At 48.6% G+C, this 22,915-nt stretch overlaps 1 protein-coding gene across 4 annotated transcripts in view; it reads right to left on the bottom strand.

Annotated features, from left to right (window-relative positions):
• Window positions 1-22,915, bottom strand: part of SMPD4 (sphingomyelin phosphodiesterase 4) — a 669,498-nt gene that overhangs the window by 374,166 nt on the left and 272,417 nt on the right. For all 4 annotated transcript variants that reach the window (XM_069619878.1, XM_069619877.1, XM_069619876.1 and 1 more), the window contains exon 9: window positions 20,023-20,173. In XM_069619878.1, the coding sequence (XP_069475979.1) occupies window positions 20,023-20,173 (151 nt within the window). The remainder of the gene's footprint in view (window positions 1-20,022; window positions 20,174-22,915) is intronic.

Here is a 22,915-nt window from a genome sequence, read left to right on the forward strand (position 1 = left end):
CTCTTGATATCCTTGCCCCTGTCATGAGAATCCACCTGAAGCCCAAAGCCAAATGTAACTCCTGGTATGACTCAGATCTCGTCACCCTAAAACGCAAGTGCAGGGTGGCCGATAGGAAATGGTGTGCTTCATGTTCATCCTCTGACAAACTGGCCTGGCGCCTGCTCCAAACGCCTGCTCCGTTCTTATCAAGAAGAGAGCCCATATCCAAGTCTGCAACACCGAAGCATCTTACAACTCGGCTGAACTCTTTAAAATCTGCAAGGAACTGGCCAATACTGCCGCAGTCTCTACCTCCATCTAAGACTAATGGGGGAGATCCCAAAATCCATTCCTTGTACGGAGTGGATACCTACCTTAGTTTTGGGAAAGATGATTATTTACTATAGAGAAAGGTAGGAGAAAGGTTTTGGTCAACAGTTATACCCTATTACGATGAACTACATGCGTATTTCAAAAAAATATATTTATTTTAATAATTTTAGCATAAAATGTCTCATAAAATGGAGAAAAGTTCATTACATTCATCATCACACTCTAGAAATAGAATAGATTCTAACAAAGACAAAGCACATACATACATTAAATCTTAAAAAACAGATAAACAGCCAATGCATATCTCTAGATGGTAAATGGATCGGTCTATAGGGCAAATCCTATTAGGGCACAATTTTAGATCATTTACAATCTCTAGGTAGTTATGAAAAGTCTAGTATTCATTCTAGGCTTTAGACTCATTTTATGCTGAAATGATTAAAATAAATATATTTTTGTGAAATACGCATGTAGTTCATCGTAATAGGAAGCAGTCTCTACCTCTCCTGTCCACTCCCAGGCCCTCTGCACGGCACTGGATTCTCACTTCATTTAAAAAACTCAGGACATCCTGTCCTCACTCTCCTCCTATCACTCACCTCCCTCCCTCTATTCCCTGCTCTTCCCCTGGCCCTTCTGCACCCACCCCCCCCCTTCTCTGCCTTTCCCCTTTTCTCTGCTGACGAGGTTTCCAGCCAAGTCCGATCTATGAAAGTCTCGTCGAAACAGGTTCACCCCTGTTCCTCCAAAACTATCAAGGACCACATCGACTCCCTGGCTGGCTTCTGCAACCACTCCTTCGCCACTGGAGTCTTTCCATCGCTACTGTAACAGCCTCTATCTAAATCTGCCTGCCTCCACTCTCCGCCCTCTGCAACTCATCCAGAACAGGACTGCGAGACTTGTCCTGGGCCTCAAGCCCAGGGACCGTATCTCTCCAGGACTGAAATCTCTGCAATGGCTCCCAGTGGCTGCGAGGATTAAGTTCAAAACCCTCTGCATTGTCCACAAGGCCTTCTAGGGCCAAAATACCTTCAACTCTCTCTTCCAAATATCTTCCTTCTCAAGCTCTTCGCTCATCCGCCTCCACTCCCTCAGGGTCAGCCGCTTCTCCAAGCAACGAGTTGGGGGTAGATCTCTCTAGGCCTCCCCCTGGAACAGCCTTCCTGCCTCCCTGAAACTTGAGGAGAAACATCTCCGGTTCCGAAAACACCTCAAAACCTTTCTCTTTGCTTCTGCTTTCTCTCCCCCGCTAAATTCCTGACTAAAACTGCACTGAATTTGCACTGGACCACTCTCACTGACCTCGGTCCCTGGCCCAGCCACTTGCCACCTGCACTGCCTCCCTGGCAACCCCTGCACTGCGGGACTGTCACTGTATCCCTACAGCCCCCTTCCCAGCACTTGCCTGCACTTACCTTGCACTTGCCACCAGCTGGCCCTTTATTTATCTTGTTATTCTACTACCCCTGTACTGCACTTTCCCCTCTCCCTTTCCCCTTACACTTTCCCTTCCCCTCTTCCCATGCACTTGTGCGATCTGACCTGCCTCGTCGCGCCTTGAAACACTTGTGTAGAGGCGCGTTGCAAATGCCATATCATATCATAGCTTGCAACCCCGGTCCTTACCCGCCAAACGGTAACACACTGTAATGGTGAGGATAATCCACCTGGGCAAGGTCTGTTTGGCAACAGCCTGGCCCAATCGGTGTCAAGCATATCCTACAAAGAGTTGATCGTCCACTCGGATCCTGGACATCCTAGAAATGTAAAAGCTCTGAGCTCTCCTAGGATCCAACCGATGGAGTCGCTCCTCTTCCTTGCCAGGATGAGGAGGAGGGCAGAAAGATGGAAGAACCACCTTTTGACTCAAATGATGAGAATGCATTACTTACCGTAAAAGCATTTCTGATGATTGTATCTGCTTAGATTCACATGCTGTGCATAGGTCCGACATCCAGTGGTCACTGCAGAGTATTGCATTTTGTTTTTCGTAGTCGAAAAGGGGACGTCGACAAGGCGTGTCTGAAACACTATCCCTATAGTGACGTGCGTTGTACCCACAATCCCTCACGCGTCGAGGTCCCTCTGTTTGTATTTTTCTGCCCTGAGGGAGCCTTCTAGACGTGAGTGAGTACAGAAAAGAGAGAGATATATAAAGGAAGTCTATGTTCCTTCCATCCGAGCGGGGAGGAAGGGCGGGCGCATGTGAATCTAAGCAGATACAATCATCAGAAATGCTTTTACGGTAAGTAATGCATTCTCTTCTGATGTTTGTTAATCTGCTTAGAATCACATGCTGTGCATAGACTAGCGAGCAGTACCCGGAGTTGGCGGTGGGTTATGAGAAGGAACAGTAGAGAAAAGGTGTCTTAATACTGCCTGTCCCACCTGGGAGTCAGATCTAGAGTGTGTATCTAGACAGTACTGTTTTGTAAAGGTGTGCACAGAACTCCAGGTAGCCGCTTTGCAGATGGACTCAAGGGGAACATTTGCAATGAATGCTATGGATGCCCCCGTGCCTCGAGTAGAGTGTGCTCTTGGCCTAAAGGGCAGTTCTCTCTTAGCAAGAGTATAGCAGAGAGTGATGCATTGAACAATCCATCTAGAAATAGTGGATTTTGAAACTGCATCTCCTTCTCTTCCTGCTGCCACCGAGACGAAGAACTGATTAGTCTTCCTCAGTGGTCTGGTTCTTTCCATGTAGAACATGACCGCTCTGCGTACATCTAGTGTGTGCAGAGTCCTTTCTCCCAAATTGGAAGGATTTTGAAAGAACGTTGGTAGTTCTATAGACTGGTTTACGTGGAATTTAGAAATAAATTTCGGAGCAAACCTAGGGTGAGTGCGTAGAACCACTTTATCTTTGTGAACTGTAACAAAGGGGTCTAGAATAGAAAGAGCCTGAAGTTCACTTACTCTCCTGATGGAGGTGATAGCTATTAAAAAAGCAGTCTTAAGCGTGAGGTGTTTAAGAGATGCTTTGTGCATGGGTTCGAATGGAGAGCCCATGAGTCTGGTGAGTACCACATTAAGGTCCCATCCGGGAGCTGGGTCAGCTATCGGGGGGTGTATTCTCTTTACTCCCTCCATGAAGGCCTTTATAACAGGGATCCTCCACCACGACACTTTGAGTTGGGAAGTGGTGTATGCAGAAAGTGCAGCTAGGTGGACTTTAATGGAGTTAAACACTAGACCTGAATCCAATAGGTGGGTGAGGTATAGGACCACATGTGTGGGAGAGCAGTCAATAGGGTTGATGCTTTTACTCCTGCACCAGATGACAAATCTTTTCCACTTGCTAGAATAGCAGTGGCGAGTGTTCGGTTTTCGGGCTTCCCTGAGGATGTCCATGCATCTTTGCGGGAGTTGTAGATGTCCGAACTCTATGATCTCAGGAGCCAAGCTGCTAAGTTCATGTTCTGGGGGCATGGATGCAGCGTCCTGCCTTTGTCCTGAGACAGCATGTTGTACGGGCAGGGGAGTTTTACTGGGGGGGATAGAGACATCTCCATCAAGTGAGCGAACCATGGTTGTCGTGCCCACATTGGGGCCACTAGTATCATGGTCACTTGTTCCTGGTGCATCTTGTGCACCACTTTGTTGAGAAGGGGAGTCGGGGGAAAAGCGTAAACAAATTTCCCTGACCATTGCATCGACAGACCGTTCCCCTTGGATTGGTTCTGGGGGTACCTGGAGGCGTAACTTAGGCATTGTGAGTTTTCCAGGGTTGCGAACAGGTCTATTTCTGGGAATCCCCATTGTGTGAAGACGTCGAAGACGATGTCTTCGTGCAGGCGCCATTCGTACTCTTTGGGCAGGGGGAAATCTCTGCTGAGGCTGTCTGCTAGCAGATTGAGTTCCCCGGGTACATGTAGTGATAGTAGGAACATGTCCTGTTTGAGAGCCCACTTCCATATATTCTGGGCCAGCTTGGACAGGCCTGGAGAGTGGGTGCCCCCTTGCTTGTTGATGTAGTACATGGCTGTGGTGCTGTCTGTAAGGACCATTACTGTTTTGCCTTGTAGGTGTTCCTGGAAGGCTTTTAGCGCCTTGAACACAGCTAGTAGCTCCAGTAGATTTATGTGTTTGGATGCTACGTTCGGAGTCCACACTCCGTGAGCAGTCTGATGGGATAGGTGCGCCCCCCATCCTGTGAGGGATGCGTCTGTGGTTAGAGTGGCTTCTGCCGCGGGTGTGGCAAAGGGTTTCCCTTTTTCCATGTTTTCCTTTGTCCACCACCGTAGCGAGAGAACTAAGGCCTGCGAGACCACAACTAGATCCTCCCATAGTCCGCTGGGCTGACACCACTGGCTGTTGAGCCACTCTTGCATTGGGCGCATGCGCAGGCGCGCGTGAGGTACCAAATAAATACACGACGCCATCATTCCTAGCAAGCGCATTGCTTTGCGTACCGTCACCTCTCGACCGGTTACATATTGAGGGATTTGAAACAGCATGTTTTGGACCCTCTCTTTGGAGGGGAAGACGAGGCCGTCCTTTGTTTGAATTAGAGCCCCTAGGAATTGCTTGATTTGACTGGGGTCTAAACTGGACTTCTTTTCGTTGATGGAGAAGCCCAACTGGAACAAAAGGTCTACTGTCTTTTGGGTATTGGAGAAGCATGTTTCGTAAGAATCCCCTGTTATGAGCCAGTCGTCGAGGTAAGGGTAAACTGGGATGGACAACCTGCGCAGGTGGGCCGCTGCCACTGCCAGCACCTTCGTGAATACCCTTGGTGCTGATGCTATGCCGAAGGGTAGCACTTTGAACTGGTAGTGTTTGCCCTCTATCATGAACCTGAGGTATTTTCTGTGCGCTGGCAACATTAAAATATGAAAGTATGCATCTTTCATGTCCAATGTTGTCATGTAATCTCTCTGAGAAAGCAGTGGGATTACTTCCTGTAAGGTTACCATACGAAACTTTTGGGGTTTGATAAAGTTGTTCGCTGGGCGCAGATCTAATACAGGGCGCATGGTTAGATCCTTTTTGGGTACAAGGAAGTACACTGAATAAATACCTTCCGTTACCTGAGATAGAGGCACGACCTCTATGGCTCCCTTTTCCAGTAGTTGTTGTACTTCTTGGAGAAGGATGGCAAGATGTTCCGGTGTCATGCGACGTCCCCTCGGGGGTCTGTAGGATGGGGAACTGTTGAATTCGATACAGTATCCGTGGGCTACGGTGGACAGTACCCAACGGTCTGACGTTATCTCCTCCCATGCAGGAAGAAAGGATGTTATCCGGCCCCCGACCGGTGTTGCATGGGAGGGGACGCGAATCTTCGCGTCACTTGGAGTTGTTGGGGGCTTGGGAGCCTCTGGGGGTGGATCCCCGACCCCTACTTTGCCCCGGCGTTGGCCTCTTTGGCTGTACTGCCCACTATTGGTTTGGTAATTGGTGGCAGGGTATTGCTGATGTTGATTTTGTTGTTGGTGTTGGCGTTGGCCACGAAAAAAGCGTTTGTTGCCATAGCCGCGCCTGGTAGTGGGCTTAGAGATTTGGTCGAGAGTCTTGATAGTGTCGAACTCTTTTTTAGCCATCTCTAGGGCTTCATCTACCGCTTTTCCGAAGAGGTTAGCGTCCTCGACAGGTTTATTTATTAAAGACGCCTGTGTCTCTGGTTTAAAGCCTGAGTTGCGCAGCCATACATGGCGCTTTAGGAGTATTCCTTGTACCAAGGAACGTCCTGCTGTTTCTGCCGCGTCCAGAGAGTTTTTAACAATGCTCTGGTTCACTTGGGTTCCTTCGCCAATAGTTGACAGTAGGCGCGTACGTAAAGGCTCCGGTGCTTCCTCGGCGTCTTTTCGCAGTTTGGCCCACTGCGCGTCTGCGTAGCTTGCAAGCAAGGAATTGTTGTTGGCAATTCTTGCTGAGAAGGCAGCCGAGGAAGTAACTCTTTTTGCAAGGGCATATAGCCTCTTGCCCTCCTTGTCAGGGGGTGCCTCACTGGTGGAAAGTGGTACCCCTGCCCTCTTTCTAGTATTAGAAACCACTAGGGAATCAGGAATGGAATGTCCCCTAATGTAGAGGGGGTCTGAGGGTGAAGGAGTGAAAAGTTTTTCAATCCGTGGATTGACCCCTCTGATCATAGCGGGAGTGGACAGCGAAGGTATGATCCTTCTCTTCACTGAAGCGAGGAGTGGAATGGTCTGGCTGACCGGGGGTTTTTCCTTAATCACTCTATCTACAAAGTCCAATTCTGGAGAGAGTTCCCCGGTGTCGAGTTCGAAATGCGCTGCTGCTCTGCGCAACAGTGCATTGAACGTCGGCTGATCGTCAATTGGAGACGTGTTCCTAACTGGAGAATTGTCCGGAGGAGTTAGGTTTAGGACATCAGTGTCGGAATACACTGATGGTGATTGCCAGGGGTGTGAAGGTCCCTCTTCTGGGTTAACCCCGAAGCCTTCTTCTATAATGTCTGTTCTGTCTTCCAGACATTCCTCCTGGTTCTGTTCTTCATTGTCCATGAAATCATCTTCTTCCTCGAAGTCTTGCTCCTCCCCAGTGAGGTCATATACATCTTGGAAGTCTGAGGCCGTGTCCTGCTGGGGATCGACTAGCCTCGGATTTTTGGCCCTGGGGTCCTCCTGAGGCCCTTCTCTGGTCCTCTTGTGTGTTTGAGAGGCCTGGGTGCTCATGAACTTTTCCATCCTCTCCATACAGAGGTGGAGTCTTTCCATAGTTTCATGGGGTACCCCAGAGCGGTCTGGCGGGGGAAACATAGGGTTATCTAACTCGAAATGGCTCGACCTCTCCCAAAGCGTCGAGGAAAGTGTCCCGTCGCCCTCCGAAAAACCTTCCGGTGTGTCGGGAGACTCCCTGCCTGAAGGGGGTAGTCCCTGCTTCCCTTCGGGCTTTTTCGGCGTATCCTTTAACTTATGCGTAACGCTCGACGAAATCTTCGGCGTACGCTTTTGGGCGTCGGCTACAGCGATCCTTGCTAAGCTATCGGCGACTCGCTTGTCGGCGACTCGTTTGTCGGCGGAAGCTTGAGTTTTCGACGCTATGGGTATCGAACGCTCTACGGCGGTCTGCGCTTTCTGTTGATGCGCACCGGCCGATGGTTTGGTGGCAGCGCCCTTGTTTGCCGAAAGCCCAGTCGCAGGTCGCGGCTGCGGTTGCGAGAGGGGCTTGGAACCCGAACGGTCCGAGGAGGCCGCCGGTGGAACCTGCGTCTCCTTGGGCGCCGAAGGTCTTTTCGACTTCGTCGAAGAAGAGCCGTGGGTTGTGTGTTTATGTGGATCTTTGTGTGCGTCTGTGTCGCCGGGGTGTTCATCCCCATAAGCAGGGCGTGAGCCGAGCCCGTCGGGGCCGGGGACAGACGACGAAGCGCGTAAGCGCTCCTTAGAGGGGGTTTCGACTTCCGTAGCGGAGGTCGTGTTATCGCGTTCCTCGTCACTGTCGGTGGTAGCAGCGGCGGGTGAACCTTCGGCCTTCGACATCGCGTAGGCCGCCCACCTTTTAACCCTTCGGTCTTTTAGAGTTTTAGGCTTAAGAAGCCGACAAGCCGCGCACCTTTCCTCCTTGTGATCGAGGGGCAAGCAGCGGTTACACCGTGAGTGCTTGTCCTTCCAAGTGAATTTGCCTTTACAAAGTGGGCAAAACCTAAACGGTGTCCTCTTCATAGCCGAGGCAATAAATCGCGATAAACACCCCAAGGGAAAGGAAGGGGAAAGGGAAAGGCATTCTCAGAAAAGACCCAGAGATGTCCCACGACCCCACTCTCCCTACTGTATATGGCCTGCGAGGCCAGGCCACGTGTTCGGCAGCGCCGAAGGATTTCTTCCGCTCGACCCTCCGTCGAAGATTCTTTTCGGCGGAGAACAGCTTACAACTGCGTCGAGGGAGGGATTATAAATATTAGAGAAAACACGACCAGAGGTCGAGGAGTTGCAATGTCTCTCGAGGAGCTCCGCGTGAAGGCGACCAGAAGCTGGGCGGAAAAAAACAATCTGAGGGACCTCGACGCGTGAGGGATTGTGGGTACAACGCACGTCACTATAGGGATAGTGTTTCAGACACGCCTTGTCGACGTCCCCTTTTCGACTACGAAAAACAAAATGCAATACTCCGCAGTGACCACTGGATGTCGGACCTATGCACAGCATGTGATTCTAAGCAGATTAACAAACATCAGAAATTCAGATACTACCTTAGGTAGAAAAGAGGGACGTACCAAAGTACAACCCTGTCCTTGTCAAACACAGTAAAGGGTGGTTTAGATGAAAGTGCCTGCAATTCACTCACTCTGCAAGCTGAAGTAACCGCAACCAAGAACACAGTCTTGAAGGACAGTAATCTCAAAGGACGAGAGTGCAAAGGTTCAAACGGAGCACTCATGAGAAACTTCAAAACCAAATTCGAATCCCAAACCGGCACCTGGAAAGGAGACAGCGGAAATGCATTAGTCAGTCCTTTAAGAAACTGAGAAATCAAAGGAATCTTAAAGTAAGAACATTCTTCAGATAGACAGCGCCGCTAGGTAACCCTTAGTGGTACCTACTTGAAGGCCCCTGCGGGCCAAAGAAAGTAAGAAAGACAAAACCATAGGAATGGAGCACTGAAAAGGATCAACATTGGGATCTCTGCACCAGTCGCAGAACTTATGCCAACGGTACAGGGATTTGGTTGTAGGCCGCCTGGCCGAAACCAACGCCTCCATCACGTCATCCGGGAGGTCCCAATCCTTATATCTCAACCTTTCAGATACCAAGCATGAAGGTTGACATGCTTGACCTCTGGATGGAGAACCCAAAATGAGAGAGAGGGTGAGAGGGAGAGGAGGAGAGGGGAGAGGGGAAGAGAGAATACTCTTGGTAGGGATGACAGCGAGGAGGGCAGATGGACAGGTACCACACTCTGTCCCAATCCGTAGCAATGAGGATCATGTGGGAACCGAACCTCCGTAACATCTGCAACACTTGAGGAATCACAGGGACTGGAGGAAACACGTACAGCAGTGGGTATGACCAATCCACCACAAACACGTCTCCTAAGGCTCCTCTCGGAGGAAATTCCCTGCAGCAGAATCTCTTGCACTTCCTGTTGACATTAGTGGCGAAGAGATCCACTTGCGGGGTGAAGATCCAAAGGGTGAAGATCTCCTGAATGACTTCCTGAGCCAACTCCCACTCGTGAGAGATAGAGCTCTGCCTGCTCAGAGCATTCGAAATTCCCTGCTGGATGCCCAGAACCAGAGATGCTTTGCCTCTCTGCACAATGAAAGTGACCCTACCCTCCTTTTCTGTTGAGGTAATGCATGGCCACTGTGTTGTCCGTCATGATCAGGACACTTCTACCATACAGAGGGCAGAAAAGCATTCAGGGCTAGCCTCATGGCCCTCAGCTCTAACAGACTGATGTGGAGTCTAGACTCTGACGGAGAACAACGACCGCTGGCGGTCAAGTCCTTGGCATGAGCACCCCATCCTGTGAGGGAAGCATCCATCACTACCGTCACCTCCGGCCATGGTTGTCAAAACGGTTCCCCCCTCATCAGGTTCCCTTCGTTGGCCCACCACTGAAGATCATGGGAGAGAGTGGAATCTGAACGGGATCCGTCATCTTGCCAGAGAACTGCGACCACTGCATCTTGAGGACCCTTTGCAGGGATCGAATGCGCAACCTGGCCTCTGGCACCAGAAAAATGCAGGATGCCATGAGGACGAGCAACCTTAAGAATTTGAAAGCCGGGAGACTCTGGGCCTGTTGAAACTTGTCCACCAACTGCACTACGTGATGAGCCCTTATCTTGGAAGGCGAACATGAATCGGCACATGAAAGTAAGCATCCTTGAGGTCCAGAGACACCAACCAATCCTGAAGTTGAAGGGCCTGGAGGACTTGAGAAAGAGTGACCATCTCTTGTCCTTCCTGAGAAGTTTGATCAACCAACGCAAGTCCATGATGGGTCTCAATCCCCCGTCTTTCTTTGGGATAAAAAAAAGAAGGGGACTACCATCCCTTGTTCCTCTCCGCTACAGGCACCAGTTCTATAGGGCCTATCTCAAGCACGCTCAAAATTTCCTGTGCAAGGAGCAGATCCGGAAGCTCAAAGAGTTTCCCCACTGGATTGTCGCGAGGCCGCTGAAGGAAGGGAAGGCAGTAGCCGTGGGCTATGTTATCCAGAACCCACGCATCTGAAGTAATGGCCCGCCATCCCCCGAGATGCTGAGACAGTCTGCCCCCCAACCGGCGAATCATGGGACATGGCCTCATGACTGTTTGGAAGCAGCTTCAGCAGTGCCTGGAGGCAAAGAGGCAGCTGCCTGAGCGGTTTTGGCACCACGATTTCCCAGACCATCAAAGGTACTTTTTTGCTGGCCCCTTTGACTGGCGGCCCCTCTCGTTCTACTAAAGGAGGAATAGTAACGAAAGGAACCTCCCCTCCACTGCTGTCCCCTAGGACGAAAAGGCAGAGGTTGACGGACCGCAGCGCTTAAAAGATTTTGCTGCAGCTTTTGAGGTCTGCAACATCTCAAGGCTTTCGTCAACCTTGCTGCCAAACAAATGTGCGCCAACAAAGGGCATGTTCAGAAGACGGGTCTGCACATCCAGAGCAAACCCCGACTTCTGCAACCACGCAAATCTGCATATAATGTTGCTCGCAGCCATGGACCGGCTCACACTGTCAGCCGTATCCAAACCTGACTGAAGGGACTCACACATGGCATCCTTGCCGTCCTGCACGATAGCAAGGAACCCATCCCTTTCTTCCCCCTCGGGAATATGCTCAGCCGCAAAAAAAATTCCACAGTGTGTGTAAATTTTGCCAAGGCACACAAGGAGTTGGCCGATTTCAAGGCTATGCTCCCAGCAGAGAATACCTTCCGGGCCCAACCGTTGAAGAGCTTGTCGTCCCTATCTGGAGGGATGGTAGGGTACGCCGCCTGCATCGAGGTGGCTGTAGCCGACTGAACCACGAAACTCTTGGGAGTGGAGTGAGTAGATAAATAGCTGGGGTCCCTAACTAAAGGGCCGCATTTCATTCTGGGGACTGCCAAGCAGCTGCCACCCTTTTCTGTAAGGAAAGATGAAATGTCAAAACCGGGTCAGAGGACAGACCTTGATCTAAAATGTCCGTTAGCTCATCCTGCACAAAGTCTTCAGGAGGACTGGACCAGCCCAGATACACTGAGACCCGTGCCATGAGCTTCCTGTAGGAAGACTGCATGAGCCCCAGACTCGGGTCTATCAAATTCCACTTCCGGTGAAGTGTCCAACCCACTGGCATCATGGAGGGTCTGCCTCAACTCCTCCAACTGACTGTCTCCACAAAAAAGGGGAGCTTCATCCAGTTCACCAGGGTCCTCAAACACAGCCCTTTCCTCCTCATCATAAATGTCAGCCAGGGGGAGGTGAAACCCAGGTCTGGTTACAGAAGAGGTCTTGGAGGCCAAAACTGGCCGCACAGACTTCGCCGTAGCCTTCCTCGGAGGATCCACGATATCCGGGTACTTAAAAGGCAAATTCAGAGAAAAAAATCCCCAAAGGCATCGATAGCGACAAAGGCTTGGACATCGAGAGCGTCGACAACCTCGACATCGTGATCGGCGAAGGTTTCGGCGTCGACAAAGGTGCCGACGGCGCCGTGGGCTGGTACGATGGCAAAGCGCCTACGTCCGAGTCGGACGGACATGGCGCCGGCCGAGTTGATGCCGGCATTGAGCCCTGCATAGGTAGCTGCGGTCTCGCTAGGGACGAGGACTGAGACCTAGAGGCACGTCTCTTGTGACTCTTCAATTCCTTGTCTGTACGGGACCTCGAAGGCTCCCGATGTGAGTCGTGTCGTGAACCCGAGCCTGAAGGCGTGCGAGCCACGGTACGAGACCGATCCTGGCTGGCTTCATCAGAAGGCGCGACCGGACCCGTGTCCTGCGATTGAAAAATCGCTAACATGGATTGTTTAAATGCCGCCCATTCCTCCAGAGTCGAGGACTTCGTAGGGCACGTAACCTTCCTCGAGGCAACATCCTGCGAGGACGACGGGGAAGGCGCTTCCTAGAGTGCTGGGACGAGTAAGACGAGTTGCGGGAACCACTTCGCGACTGAGATCCCTGAGACTCCTTCCGATGCAGAGAGTCGCCCCTGGAGTCGTCGGTGGAAACCCCCTTGGACTTGGAAGTACGGGACTTAACAGGCTTAGAGCCCCCTACCTGGAGCTTCCCCTTCCGCAAGGCCTTAGCAGTCAGCAAATGACATTATCAGCAATCGTCGGTGTCGTGCGACTCGCCCAGGCACCACAAAGAAATGCGGTGGGGGTCGGGAGCAACATTTTCGACTTGCATTCCCGGCAGGTCTTGAAGCCAGACCGCAGAGTAGGAGGGGTCGAAGAGAAAGACATCATAATGATGAACACACAAGGCACGCCGAGTCCTACGAAGTTCGCTGAAAAAAACAGAACTGAGTCAACAGGCGCCATTCGTCCTATTTATAACATCAAGTGACGTCGACCTCGACGGAGGCATTCGAGGCACATCGACCCGACGGGGAAAATAAGCATAGAAGAGTCGAGCACAACGTGGGTTTTCACTCGGGAAACTCTGGGCTGTTGAACTACCGTAACGAGAAGGCCTTGGGAGAAAGGCGAGAAGGGGGTCTAAGTGGTCATACAGGGGTCTAGTAAAATCCTCTGTACAGTCGAAAGCCTTTGACCAACAGATGATTGTGAAGCTAAAGGAAGTGAATCCTGCATCGTAAAGTTGGCAAGAGTGAACCCGACCCAGGGATGCTGATAAAAGGGGCAAAGTCTGAAATCCCAATGAAGAGTGTGTTGACAAGAGTGAACCCGGCAGAGGGATGTCCACAGTGAACTGTTCAAAAAGGCATTAAGATTCTTGAATGGCACAGAGAAGATTGTGTTGAAAGTCATCATTCTAAAGCTTCCAGCCATCACCTCTTTGTTTTTGCTTTGTCACCCCGAGTGGGAAGGTTATGCACAGACGTGGGTCCCGTGCCTGCTGCGCCTAGAGACCCAAGCTACTCCTCACTGATGAAGCCCAACAAGGTCGAAACATGTTTGGGGGTGCTTGTGGTCTCGTGCAGAAGGGATGTGACCTAGTAGTTCGGGCTGGACCAAGCCTGATTTGCATATGGTCTTTCCCCTTTTGTAATGGCTTGGCAGGCAGAGAACGGTGGTCTGGAGGGTTGTCCAGAGCAATGCCAGTGGTTAAGATTCATTCTAAACCTTCCAGCCATCACCTCTGTTTTTGCGAAAGCCATAGTGAACCAGATGGCAAGGGGTGGCCATTTGAGCAGGGTCTGAGCCAGGAAGAGTGGGATCCAAGGGTGAAAAGACATCACCCAACATGCAAGCAGAAAGGAACTTTGGTTTATTATTTTGGAGCACATCAGATCCTCGACGGCAAGCGACTTTTGTTTTCTAGAAAAAAGAGACAACCACCGAAGGTTCTGATTGTTGAGAGCAGAACTGTTAGCTTGTGCTGGGGAAGCTTGAGCGTGTGCTGTGCTCCAGAGTCCTATCTTGTCCTGTGCGCAAGATGTGGGGAAGGGAGACCCCGATTACAGCATCCTGACTTATTATTTGAAAACACTTCTTTCTTTCCTGTGAACCCTATCCCACACTCTTTGTATTTAGTGTAAGGATTGGCAATAGGTTTCCCTTAGTATAGGCCCTGTTATTTGACAAGACGCCACTAGGACTGCCTTATTATTTGAAGGTCCTAGCTTGCTCCCATCTTAGATTTAGGATCAGATTAGGTGTTTTTCCAACCCGCATATAGAGTTTAATAAATACCCTTGAACTGTGATCACTTGTGTCTGTTACTATTGTCACCATGAGTTCCTTACAATGCGGAAACACTGGTTTTAGAGTTGGGTTAGCAGTTGTTTTTTTTCTTACCTCTTTGCTTTGGGCTTCAGTGTTCAACATCTTTGACCATCCCGTATGTTGGATATTGTGGGCAAACGTAGCCAGCAGGCACTTCATGGGGTGGTGGTTTTCCTATGCAGAATTTCTGCGGTATGTGAACATGAGTGGTAGAATCCTAGTGGTATGTGAATGGGTGGTTGGGCGTCCCCCCTCCTGCCTTCTGGTTAGAGATGATTAAGTTAGGGCTTGTGGATCCCTCCCTGTGCCTCTGGTTTCCCGCTGAGTCTGTTTCCTAGTTGTCCCTACTGATTCTGATGCGAAGAGCCAAGTTTTAAGTAGTCCTCTGAATTTCAGGTGATCATTTGTATTGCTTATGTTTTTGGTAGACAATTCCAGATTTTTGATGCCAGGTGAGAGAAAGATGATCCTCCGAATTGTCTTTTATTGCATGGTTTTGGTTCTAGGCGGATGTCGTTGCATGATCTGAGAGGTCTTCTTGCAGGATGGTAGATGGTTATTTTCCTTTTTAGAAACTCTGCTCTTGGCAATGGATTGCTCTGTGCATTATGCACATTGTTTTGAACCTTATTTGTCGTTTTATTGGTAGCCAGTGTAGCATTTTCAGTGCTGGTGTAGTGTGTTCTCTTCATTGGTGTTTGAGCAGGGGTGAAAAGGTGGTGCAGAGCAGGTAGAACCAAAGGAGGTTTCCCAGCGCCACACCAAAGTTAACAGACAAGTGACTAGAAACCGGAGAGTCTGCCCGAAGGCAAGGGGACCCAGGGGCATGTCAAGTGTACAGAGCAAATTGAACAATATTGATGAACACTGTTGTAAAGCAAAAAAACATTGCCAAGAGATAAGCAAGCATTACCAGATATTGAATGATAAAGAGATTAACTATTGAGAAACGGAAACCTGTATGCAAGAGAACAAGAATAAAAGACAGAGAAACCTTGGAAAAGGGCGCCAGATGCTTTGGCCACGTGAATTATAATAGTGACTATGTTTCCTCGAAGGACAGTGTACTGGGAAGCTTAGGATGGCTGGTGCTGAAACTGTGGCATGAAGCAAAGACAAGTAAGGTGTGCCGGTTGCGTGACCTGTAATGGGTGGACCGTACGGTCGACAACTGCGCCTAGACCGAGTACACCCACCTAAGAAGAGCCACTACTTGGAAGGAAACTTATGTGAATTGAGAAATAGGAGCTGAACTTTATTGAATGAAAACCAAACCTGAAGAAGCTGGGAAGTGTCCCACTGAGTTTAATTATTTTGCAACTTTTAGAGACTGGAAAGCTTGGGGAAGTGAACCCCTTATTGATAACGTGAACTATTTGAACCTTTGGGAAGGGAAACCCCATTTCCATCCTAGAGCTGGAAGAAGCACTGAACTTTTATGTTGAACACTTCATTTCACGCCGACATCCCTGCACATTGTATAGATTTAGATGTGAGTGCAAGTATAGGTTTTGGACACAGACCGCCATTTTGCTTGGACTTCCTGAAACAGACTATCATTAGTTAGGGAAATCCCACCTTAGCATAAAGCACGATAGGTCTTTTCCCAACCCCTCTCTTAAGTTAATAAAAGATTGAAACTTAAAACGCTATTCAGTTGCCTGTGTCTACTTCATGATGCCTTCACACTGCATACACAATGCACCCTCACCGGGTCTGTTAATCCCTGGCCCAAAACTGGCTCTGTCTGGCGTCTCCCATATGACCTTCCCCATTTTGGCCTGCCTTCCAATTCCACAGTTTTCTAGTGCTGTGACTCAGTTGTAGAACCTCCTCTAAATATCTAATAACATGAAGAGCACCTTAATGTCTGCACCTTCTCCATGTGAACGCACCCCTGTTCCGCGACCTGCACTCCTCTCCTCTATGCATCCTCTGCCTTTAGCAACATCCATTTCTATCCACATGGATTTTAACTTCCCCTTTTTTAGAATCTACGGACCAGAACCTAGAAATCTCAGAGAAGAGATGTACTTGCCCCCATGCTGCCTACCTGCCTGCCATGCCTGGCTGCCGGATCAAGTAGCAGGGCAAGAACTGAAGCACCAGTCGCACGCACCGACTTTGCCAGCTTGTGGGGAATGCTCCTAGTCTCTGAGGGGGATAAAACTGAGGGTAGGTCAGTGGACCCATCCAGTCAAACCAGGTCCCACTCCCACAGTGGTGAGGCACTACCGTATTGCCACTGTCGGAGGAGGACCTTCACACCCACACATCATCACACAATTGTACTGGCAAATTGTATGGAGTACCTTTCTAGATAATCTACCAAACTAGCCATAGCCCCAGATCTCAACCCCTAATTTCATCCGGTGTTCGGTTTTTACACAGTGTTCCTCAGAGGAGGGGATCCACTTAACTTGTAACAAACTCACTCAGTAGGCCCATACTGGAGGGTGCACAAGGGTAGCTGTGGCTCATTGCACAACCTAGGCACTGGTCGGCCTGGAGCCTCATTTTAGAGCGTACTGTCAGTTAATTCAGTTTACTAGTGCAAGGGCCACCTAGTCTATACAAAACATATCCTAGACCCTTGCTATGAGTAAACAAGGCTAGTAGAAGGCCAGACCTCACCCACTTACCTAGTTTGATTGTGTCCATATCGTGGTCACACGCAAACGCTGTGTATTTCTTTAGAGATCATGTTTGCCTGGAACTATCTTGTGCTAGAGTGCCTGACCTGCCTGCCTGAACAGCAGTACTTTTAAAATGATGCCTGGGAATTGTACCCAACACTCTTTTTGGAAGTGGACTAGTAGCTTGGCATTACTGTGCCCCATGTCCAGCAACAGTTTATCGCAGCAACCCCTTCCCTAGACGAGCACCTGTAAGTGTGCATCTGTGAGTGCCGGTGAGCGACATTGAGTGTGCTAGAGTCACCCTGGTTGACAGACTAGGGTAGTAGATACTCAGTGGTGCTAGCCTACACCCTGTAGTGATTTAGATTTAGTCCTGAGAAAAAACTGTCAAGCGATTTTAGCTTGTGTATGACACCCTTTTCATCGGTCAAAATGGGATATTCCTCAAGCCAGGGAGTGAGCCTTTCCTCATTCCCATTTGGCCCAGATCTTGTCAGGTACTTTTCCATACCACTAGGATTAAAAAATCTTTGTTGGTCCATCTTTAAGTGAAAAAAAAAAAACACTTTCACTGTTTAAGTATATTTGATGAATTCAAAATGAAACACTAAAATATATAATAGGTTTACAATTTTACATTAAATCAAAATGCAAATAATTCAATTTTTGGTTAGCTCTACGTGTTTTGGGGAAACCCCCTCGTTCAGGGCCAATCAATCTTCACTTGATCTTTAATATTCTTCATTCCATGGCAGGATCGCTGATCTAAAACATGTCTATGACATTAGTATTACACTTCACCAAAATTTACGAAATTGCAAAAACCACAGCCGAGCCTTACCCTGCAGTCACAGATTTTGAAAAGATTAAATCATGTACACAACATAAAAATGATGATGTGGCAGAGTATCGCAAGAGGGTGAAGCAGGTCTTCCAGTAATACTCTGGGATGGATGACCCGGTTAAGCTAGCTAGGCCCCTGATCGTGACCCAGCTGGTAGAGGGTCTACTGCCAAAGTCCAGCGCATACATCAAGCAGATGTGTATGGGGTTGGACAGCACATACATTTTGCGGAGGTGGCTGGAGGATCTTCGTGGGTTGGGGGTTTTGTGCTATTCTTGTCGCTGTGGGTTGTATTTTAGTCAAATTTATGGTCCCAACATGCCAAACTACAAGCCTTGTGTACATAAGGCTTGTAGGCGTAAACAATTGGCCTATGAGGCTAGAGTTAATGAATCCTTAATGTGGTCTGGTCAGTGCTGGCTCATGGGTAAACTATGAATCCGTTTACCACACCATGGCACGGTGTCGTAGCGGGTCAGTCTGCGAAACCATATTGTATATTTCAGAGTCCCTGCCTTATTGTGATACTTAAAGATCTGCTCAGCGCTATACGGTAGTTCTACGGTAGTCCCCAGCACCAATGCGCCAAACCCTGCCAACAGTCCCGGTCCGATCACCAGCACTTTTCCTCACTCTCCCTCCATGTCATTGTTGGTGTTCCACTTACCCAGTGATCTCTGTCGGGAGGTGCACACAACATCCATGTACGTCTCACCGGGAGTCCCCATTCAGCAGCAGAAGTACACAGATGTCAGCACACTGGGCATCCACACCCCATGTGGGCCGGGTACCTTTTTATCATGAGCCCTCATGGGCCGCGCCGTGGCCTCAGGGGACCATCCTCCATGTAGTCCTCTGCGGCATGGATATCATGCACAGCCCGTTCCTTCTTTCCTCTGCAGATGACTTGCTCCCGGTAGAATGATCAGGCACAGCTCGCATCACCAGGTTCCTGGGACCCTCGGCCACATCTTAAGGGTGGAATTCATGTCAAAATAAGGTGGCAGTGGTTGTAAAGTGACACAGCCTCGTCTCCATCTGGGAGCTTCCCTAGAAAGCAGCCATCTTGCTTGGGCTCTCGGGCACCCCCAGTTTATGACAAAAACAACGTCATCCACCATTTTCTTCAAGTGGCCATTACGGTCCGTCGCCTGCATTGCATCCTTGGAGTCCTCCGAGGTTGTCACCGGAGTGGTGGTTGTGAAGGTGAAGTGTCCTGGGTGTCCAGAATCCAGACAATCCAAGCATGGATCCGCAAACTAGCAGGTCCCAATAGTCAGAGACCTGAAGTGACCTCGGGACCCACAAGCCCTGGGCTTTTTTTTCAAAGGATGAATCCCGAAAGCCTAGCTATTTTAGAACTCCTACGATGGTCCACGAGTGAATTGGAGTACAGGGTCAGAGTAAACATACCTGTTTTTGCCCCAGTTTTCATTGTGTTGTATGTGCGTAAAGTCCTGCCCTTTCTCTCCCTTGCCTACCATTGAACAATGTTGTTCTGGCCTGTTAGCCTCCCATTGGGCCTTTCCTGAAGTAGTTGGATTGGAAAAGGGTCTATTAAAGACTTTCCTTTTTGTTTTTCTTAAACTTTAGAACACTTACAGCTACTTGTTGGCTCAAGCCAACACATATGCTATCTTCCTAAACAGACTGCTAGCCTTCTGAAAATACTTTTATTAGGACCTGCGACTCCAAGAGCACTAAGCCCCTTTCTTTTCAAGCTACAGGAGGACTTCTTTAGGTTAGAACCTTAATCTTAAGGTTTTTGTATGGTGTTTAGAAAATATTATTCTAAACATAGTAGTTCTCAAAGTATTGAATACATACCTGGTCCTTTTTCTTTCTTCTCTTGATTTGTTACATTTACTGTACAATGAAAAGAAATTCTACAGACCAGGGGCAAGTTCGGACTACTTACTAAGACAAAGGACCCACAGGATAATCCTTGTGAAAATAGTTTAAATTTCAATTGAAACAAGTAATTAAAAAAAAAAGTTCTAACTGTATTTAAAAGTGAAGTGTTCATGCTTTTGGAGCACCACAGCAAATGTTTCTATAATAGTAGTGAATGTTTTAGGGTGTGGTTTTTCATCAATAAGAGTGGTTTATGGCCTAAATAAATAAATGCATTTTTATACATTCTGCCTACCGTGTATTAAGAGTGTTTTCAAAAGTCGATGGCTTGCTGTTCAGTCACACTACCCAGATAGAGTTTGGCAAATCATTAGTGCTTGTCCCCGTTTATTAGAATAGGGTGGCCTTGAAACACTTGTGTATAGGCACGTTATAAATGCCATATCATATCTCAGAATCTGTCCATACAGCTTAACAAGAACACAAAGACTTTCAAACCCAAAGGTATGAGTGTACAGTCTGATAAAACAATCGTTAAACAGAGCAGTCTGTCCCATTTCACATTTACAGGCTTACCTGCAGCATAGTCTCAGATCTCCAAATCTCCTGGGCAGCAGGGTCAGCGTTCACCATGGGTTGATGCGAGACCTGCCGCTTCAGTAGGCTGTTGCTTGCGTGAATTCCATAAGAGGTAAATGGCACAGTCGGCGATCTTTGGAATGAAGAGCTGTAGCACAGACAATTTGAGATTTACAAACATAAAAGTTCTCATTCCGCACAATAACAGACTCCAGCTACTTTAGTGTATTATCATCCACTATTCTTGTAATTCAGAATCTGAGATGTAAATACATCCATAGCATGCACAAAGAGAAAAATACAACAATACATCATTTTGAAAACAGTCTGCACTGCAAAGGATGTGCCAAGACCAAGAAAGAAAAGATACTGTGTGGCACTTTGCAGTACCAGCTGGCCTTAGGTGATGGGTACTGCATATATGGCAAAATGTAGAAACACAAAACAGGTGAATCAAAAAGAAGCTTTAAGAGAAGCTCTTGAGTGGGAGCTTTTCCAGTCTGGCAACAACTAATATTTGCTGTTACAGCTTGCTTTTCTGCCAGCTTTGCTACAATGTACCTATGTCAAATAGTGCAACATTTCTTGCCGAGCAGATCCAGATCAGGAAGACCACAGAAAGACTGCTGCCTAACACGTGAGGCTTATGGACCCGGTATATTCTGTGACTGTTGCCGAGTTGGTTTTTGAATGGTCAGGGCCATGGGGGATGGAGGGAACCTTGACGTTCGATTCTATAAACAACAAACTTGAAAGAGAACTGCTGAAGCTACCAAGAGTCCGAAGAGTTTGTTCATTAAACACATGCTCGTTCAAAAGCTGTCCTACTTTCTATGGTCTGTCTTTTTTTGGCTTCATATAACAATTGTTTAAATAAATGCAGATAATTGTGAATTGAGCACCACATGCAGGGTTGTCATGCGAAGGAGAAAAACTATTTCATTTGTCTAAGTAAGGTATCTGCTTCACTAGGTTAGAGCAGAGGATACAGAATCAAGAATTTAAATAATACCAGAAGCAGATCTGATAATGCTAACTGCGACGTGCTGACCACCACTGATGGGGTCCAGGCACTCCTGCCAGCTAAATCCTGTCCCAAATATTCCTGATGGGCTAGATGGATATGTATGGCCCTCCTCGAGCCGTGAATCACCCGAAAAATTGGATATATGAAAATCCTACGAGCATTGTATTTAAGGGGATCTGAGCCCGGCTGAGTGCGATCCGAGGTGAAGAGTGAATCACCTAGGAAATTGAGAATGTGTGAAATCCTGAGACGAAAGGAAATTATTGTTTTTTGTCGCATCAGGCCATCTGAAAGAAGAGACTTTGAAAGGCAAAGAGACTTGGGCACAAAAGACCCTGATGCTAATGTTGGAACTGCAATCTCGTGCTAGAAAAGCCAGAGACTGTGCTAAGCTCGAGTGACCCACCTTTCCCTGTACAGAAAACATGGGCAAGGGAGGTCAACGGCCTGAATATCCTGACATATAATTTCTTGAACACTTTTCTTTTTCATAACATTGTTTCCCACACTATGGGCCTCATTACGAGATTCGCGGTAATGGAAAAACGATGCTGGTAAGGGAATACCGGCACTGCATACCGCTGCGGCCTATTACGAGTCGACAACCCGGCATCAGCGGCACTGCTGAGGCCGTGCTCTTCCGTACCGGCATGTGCGCAGCTCTTCGGCCCGGCAATACCGGGTGCCGCTAACAGGAGGACATCACAAGTCACGCGGACATGCATCTACCTGCATCCCGAAGGCGGTAATAAGGGATACCGCGATGCCTGCATCGCGGATCACCCACTAATAGCAATGTGCTTGCTGTGTTCCCAACTGCCGCAGGTGCTGATAATCAGCACAGGTGCAGGCAATGGAGTCTGGCACAGCACAAAAGGAGCACACCCACACACCACACACCACACCCCTTCCCACACCAAAATGATCCCACTTGCAGTTGCGATATTGGGGCTGGAGGACATGCTTGCATGCTACACCATGAGCAACAACTACAACAGGCACTACAGAGGAGACGCAAGAGGAGAAGGAGGGTGGGACAGGCCCAGCAAGTCCCACCAGTGCAGCCAGTGGTACCACGCAGGCAGCCTCCAATCCCTGGCATTAGAGCCAGTCCTTGCAACCTAACCCCTGAGCAGATCCACACCCTGTACTACCTGGACCGGGACACCATCACCACCGGTTCTAGGTCAAAGTTTCAAATGCAAAGGATCGAATGACCAAAGGGTCGAATGAAAAGGACCAAAAACCAAAGGGTCGTTTTATTTTTTTAATTTCTTTTTGGGGGGTAGGGGGGTGTCCCCCCTAAACCCCCTTTTTTGTGGTAAAAACTACTTTTTTTTCCAAAACGCAAACCCAAAAAGAAAAAAAATATTTTAAAAATACAAAATTCGACCCTTTTGTTTTAGGTCAAATTGACTCTCACCTTTGGCATTCGATCCTTTTGAATTCGGTACTTTAACTGGACACCATCACCACCATGGTGGACATGATACACGATGACATTGTCAGCCTGATTGAAATTCGCACCGCCACCCCCCCTCTACTGAAGGTAGTGTGTGCTCCACTTCCTGGCCACAGGCACCTACCAGCACACAGTGGGGCAGATGCATGGCATATCACAACCTTTTTTTTCACGCATGCTGCACCAAGTGTTGGATGCCCTCCTGAAGCACTCAAGCGACTACATATCTCCACCACGGACTGCCCAGACACTAAAATTGACTTCCATGCACTGGCAGGCTTGCCAAATTTTATCGGTGCCCTCGACTGCACCCATGTGGAATTGGTGGTCCAACATGCCATGGAGATGGTGTACCGCAATCGTAAGCTATACCACTCCGTCAATGTGCAGATGGTATGTGA

Source organism: Ambystoma mexicanum, chromosome 10 (genome assembly GCF_040938575.1).
Source record: "Ambystoma mexicanum isolate Mex_15411 chromosome 10, UKY_AmexF1_1, whole genome shotgun sequence".
NCBI lineage: Eukaryota > Metazoa > Chordata > Amphibia > Caudata > Ambystomatidae > Ambystoma > Ambystoma mexicanum.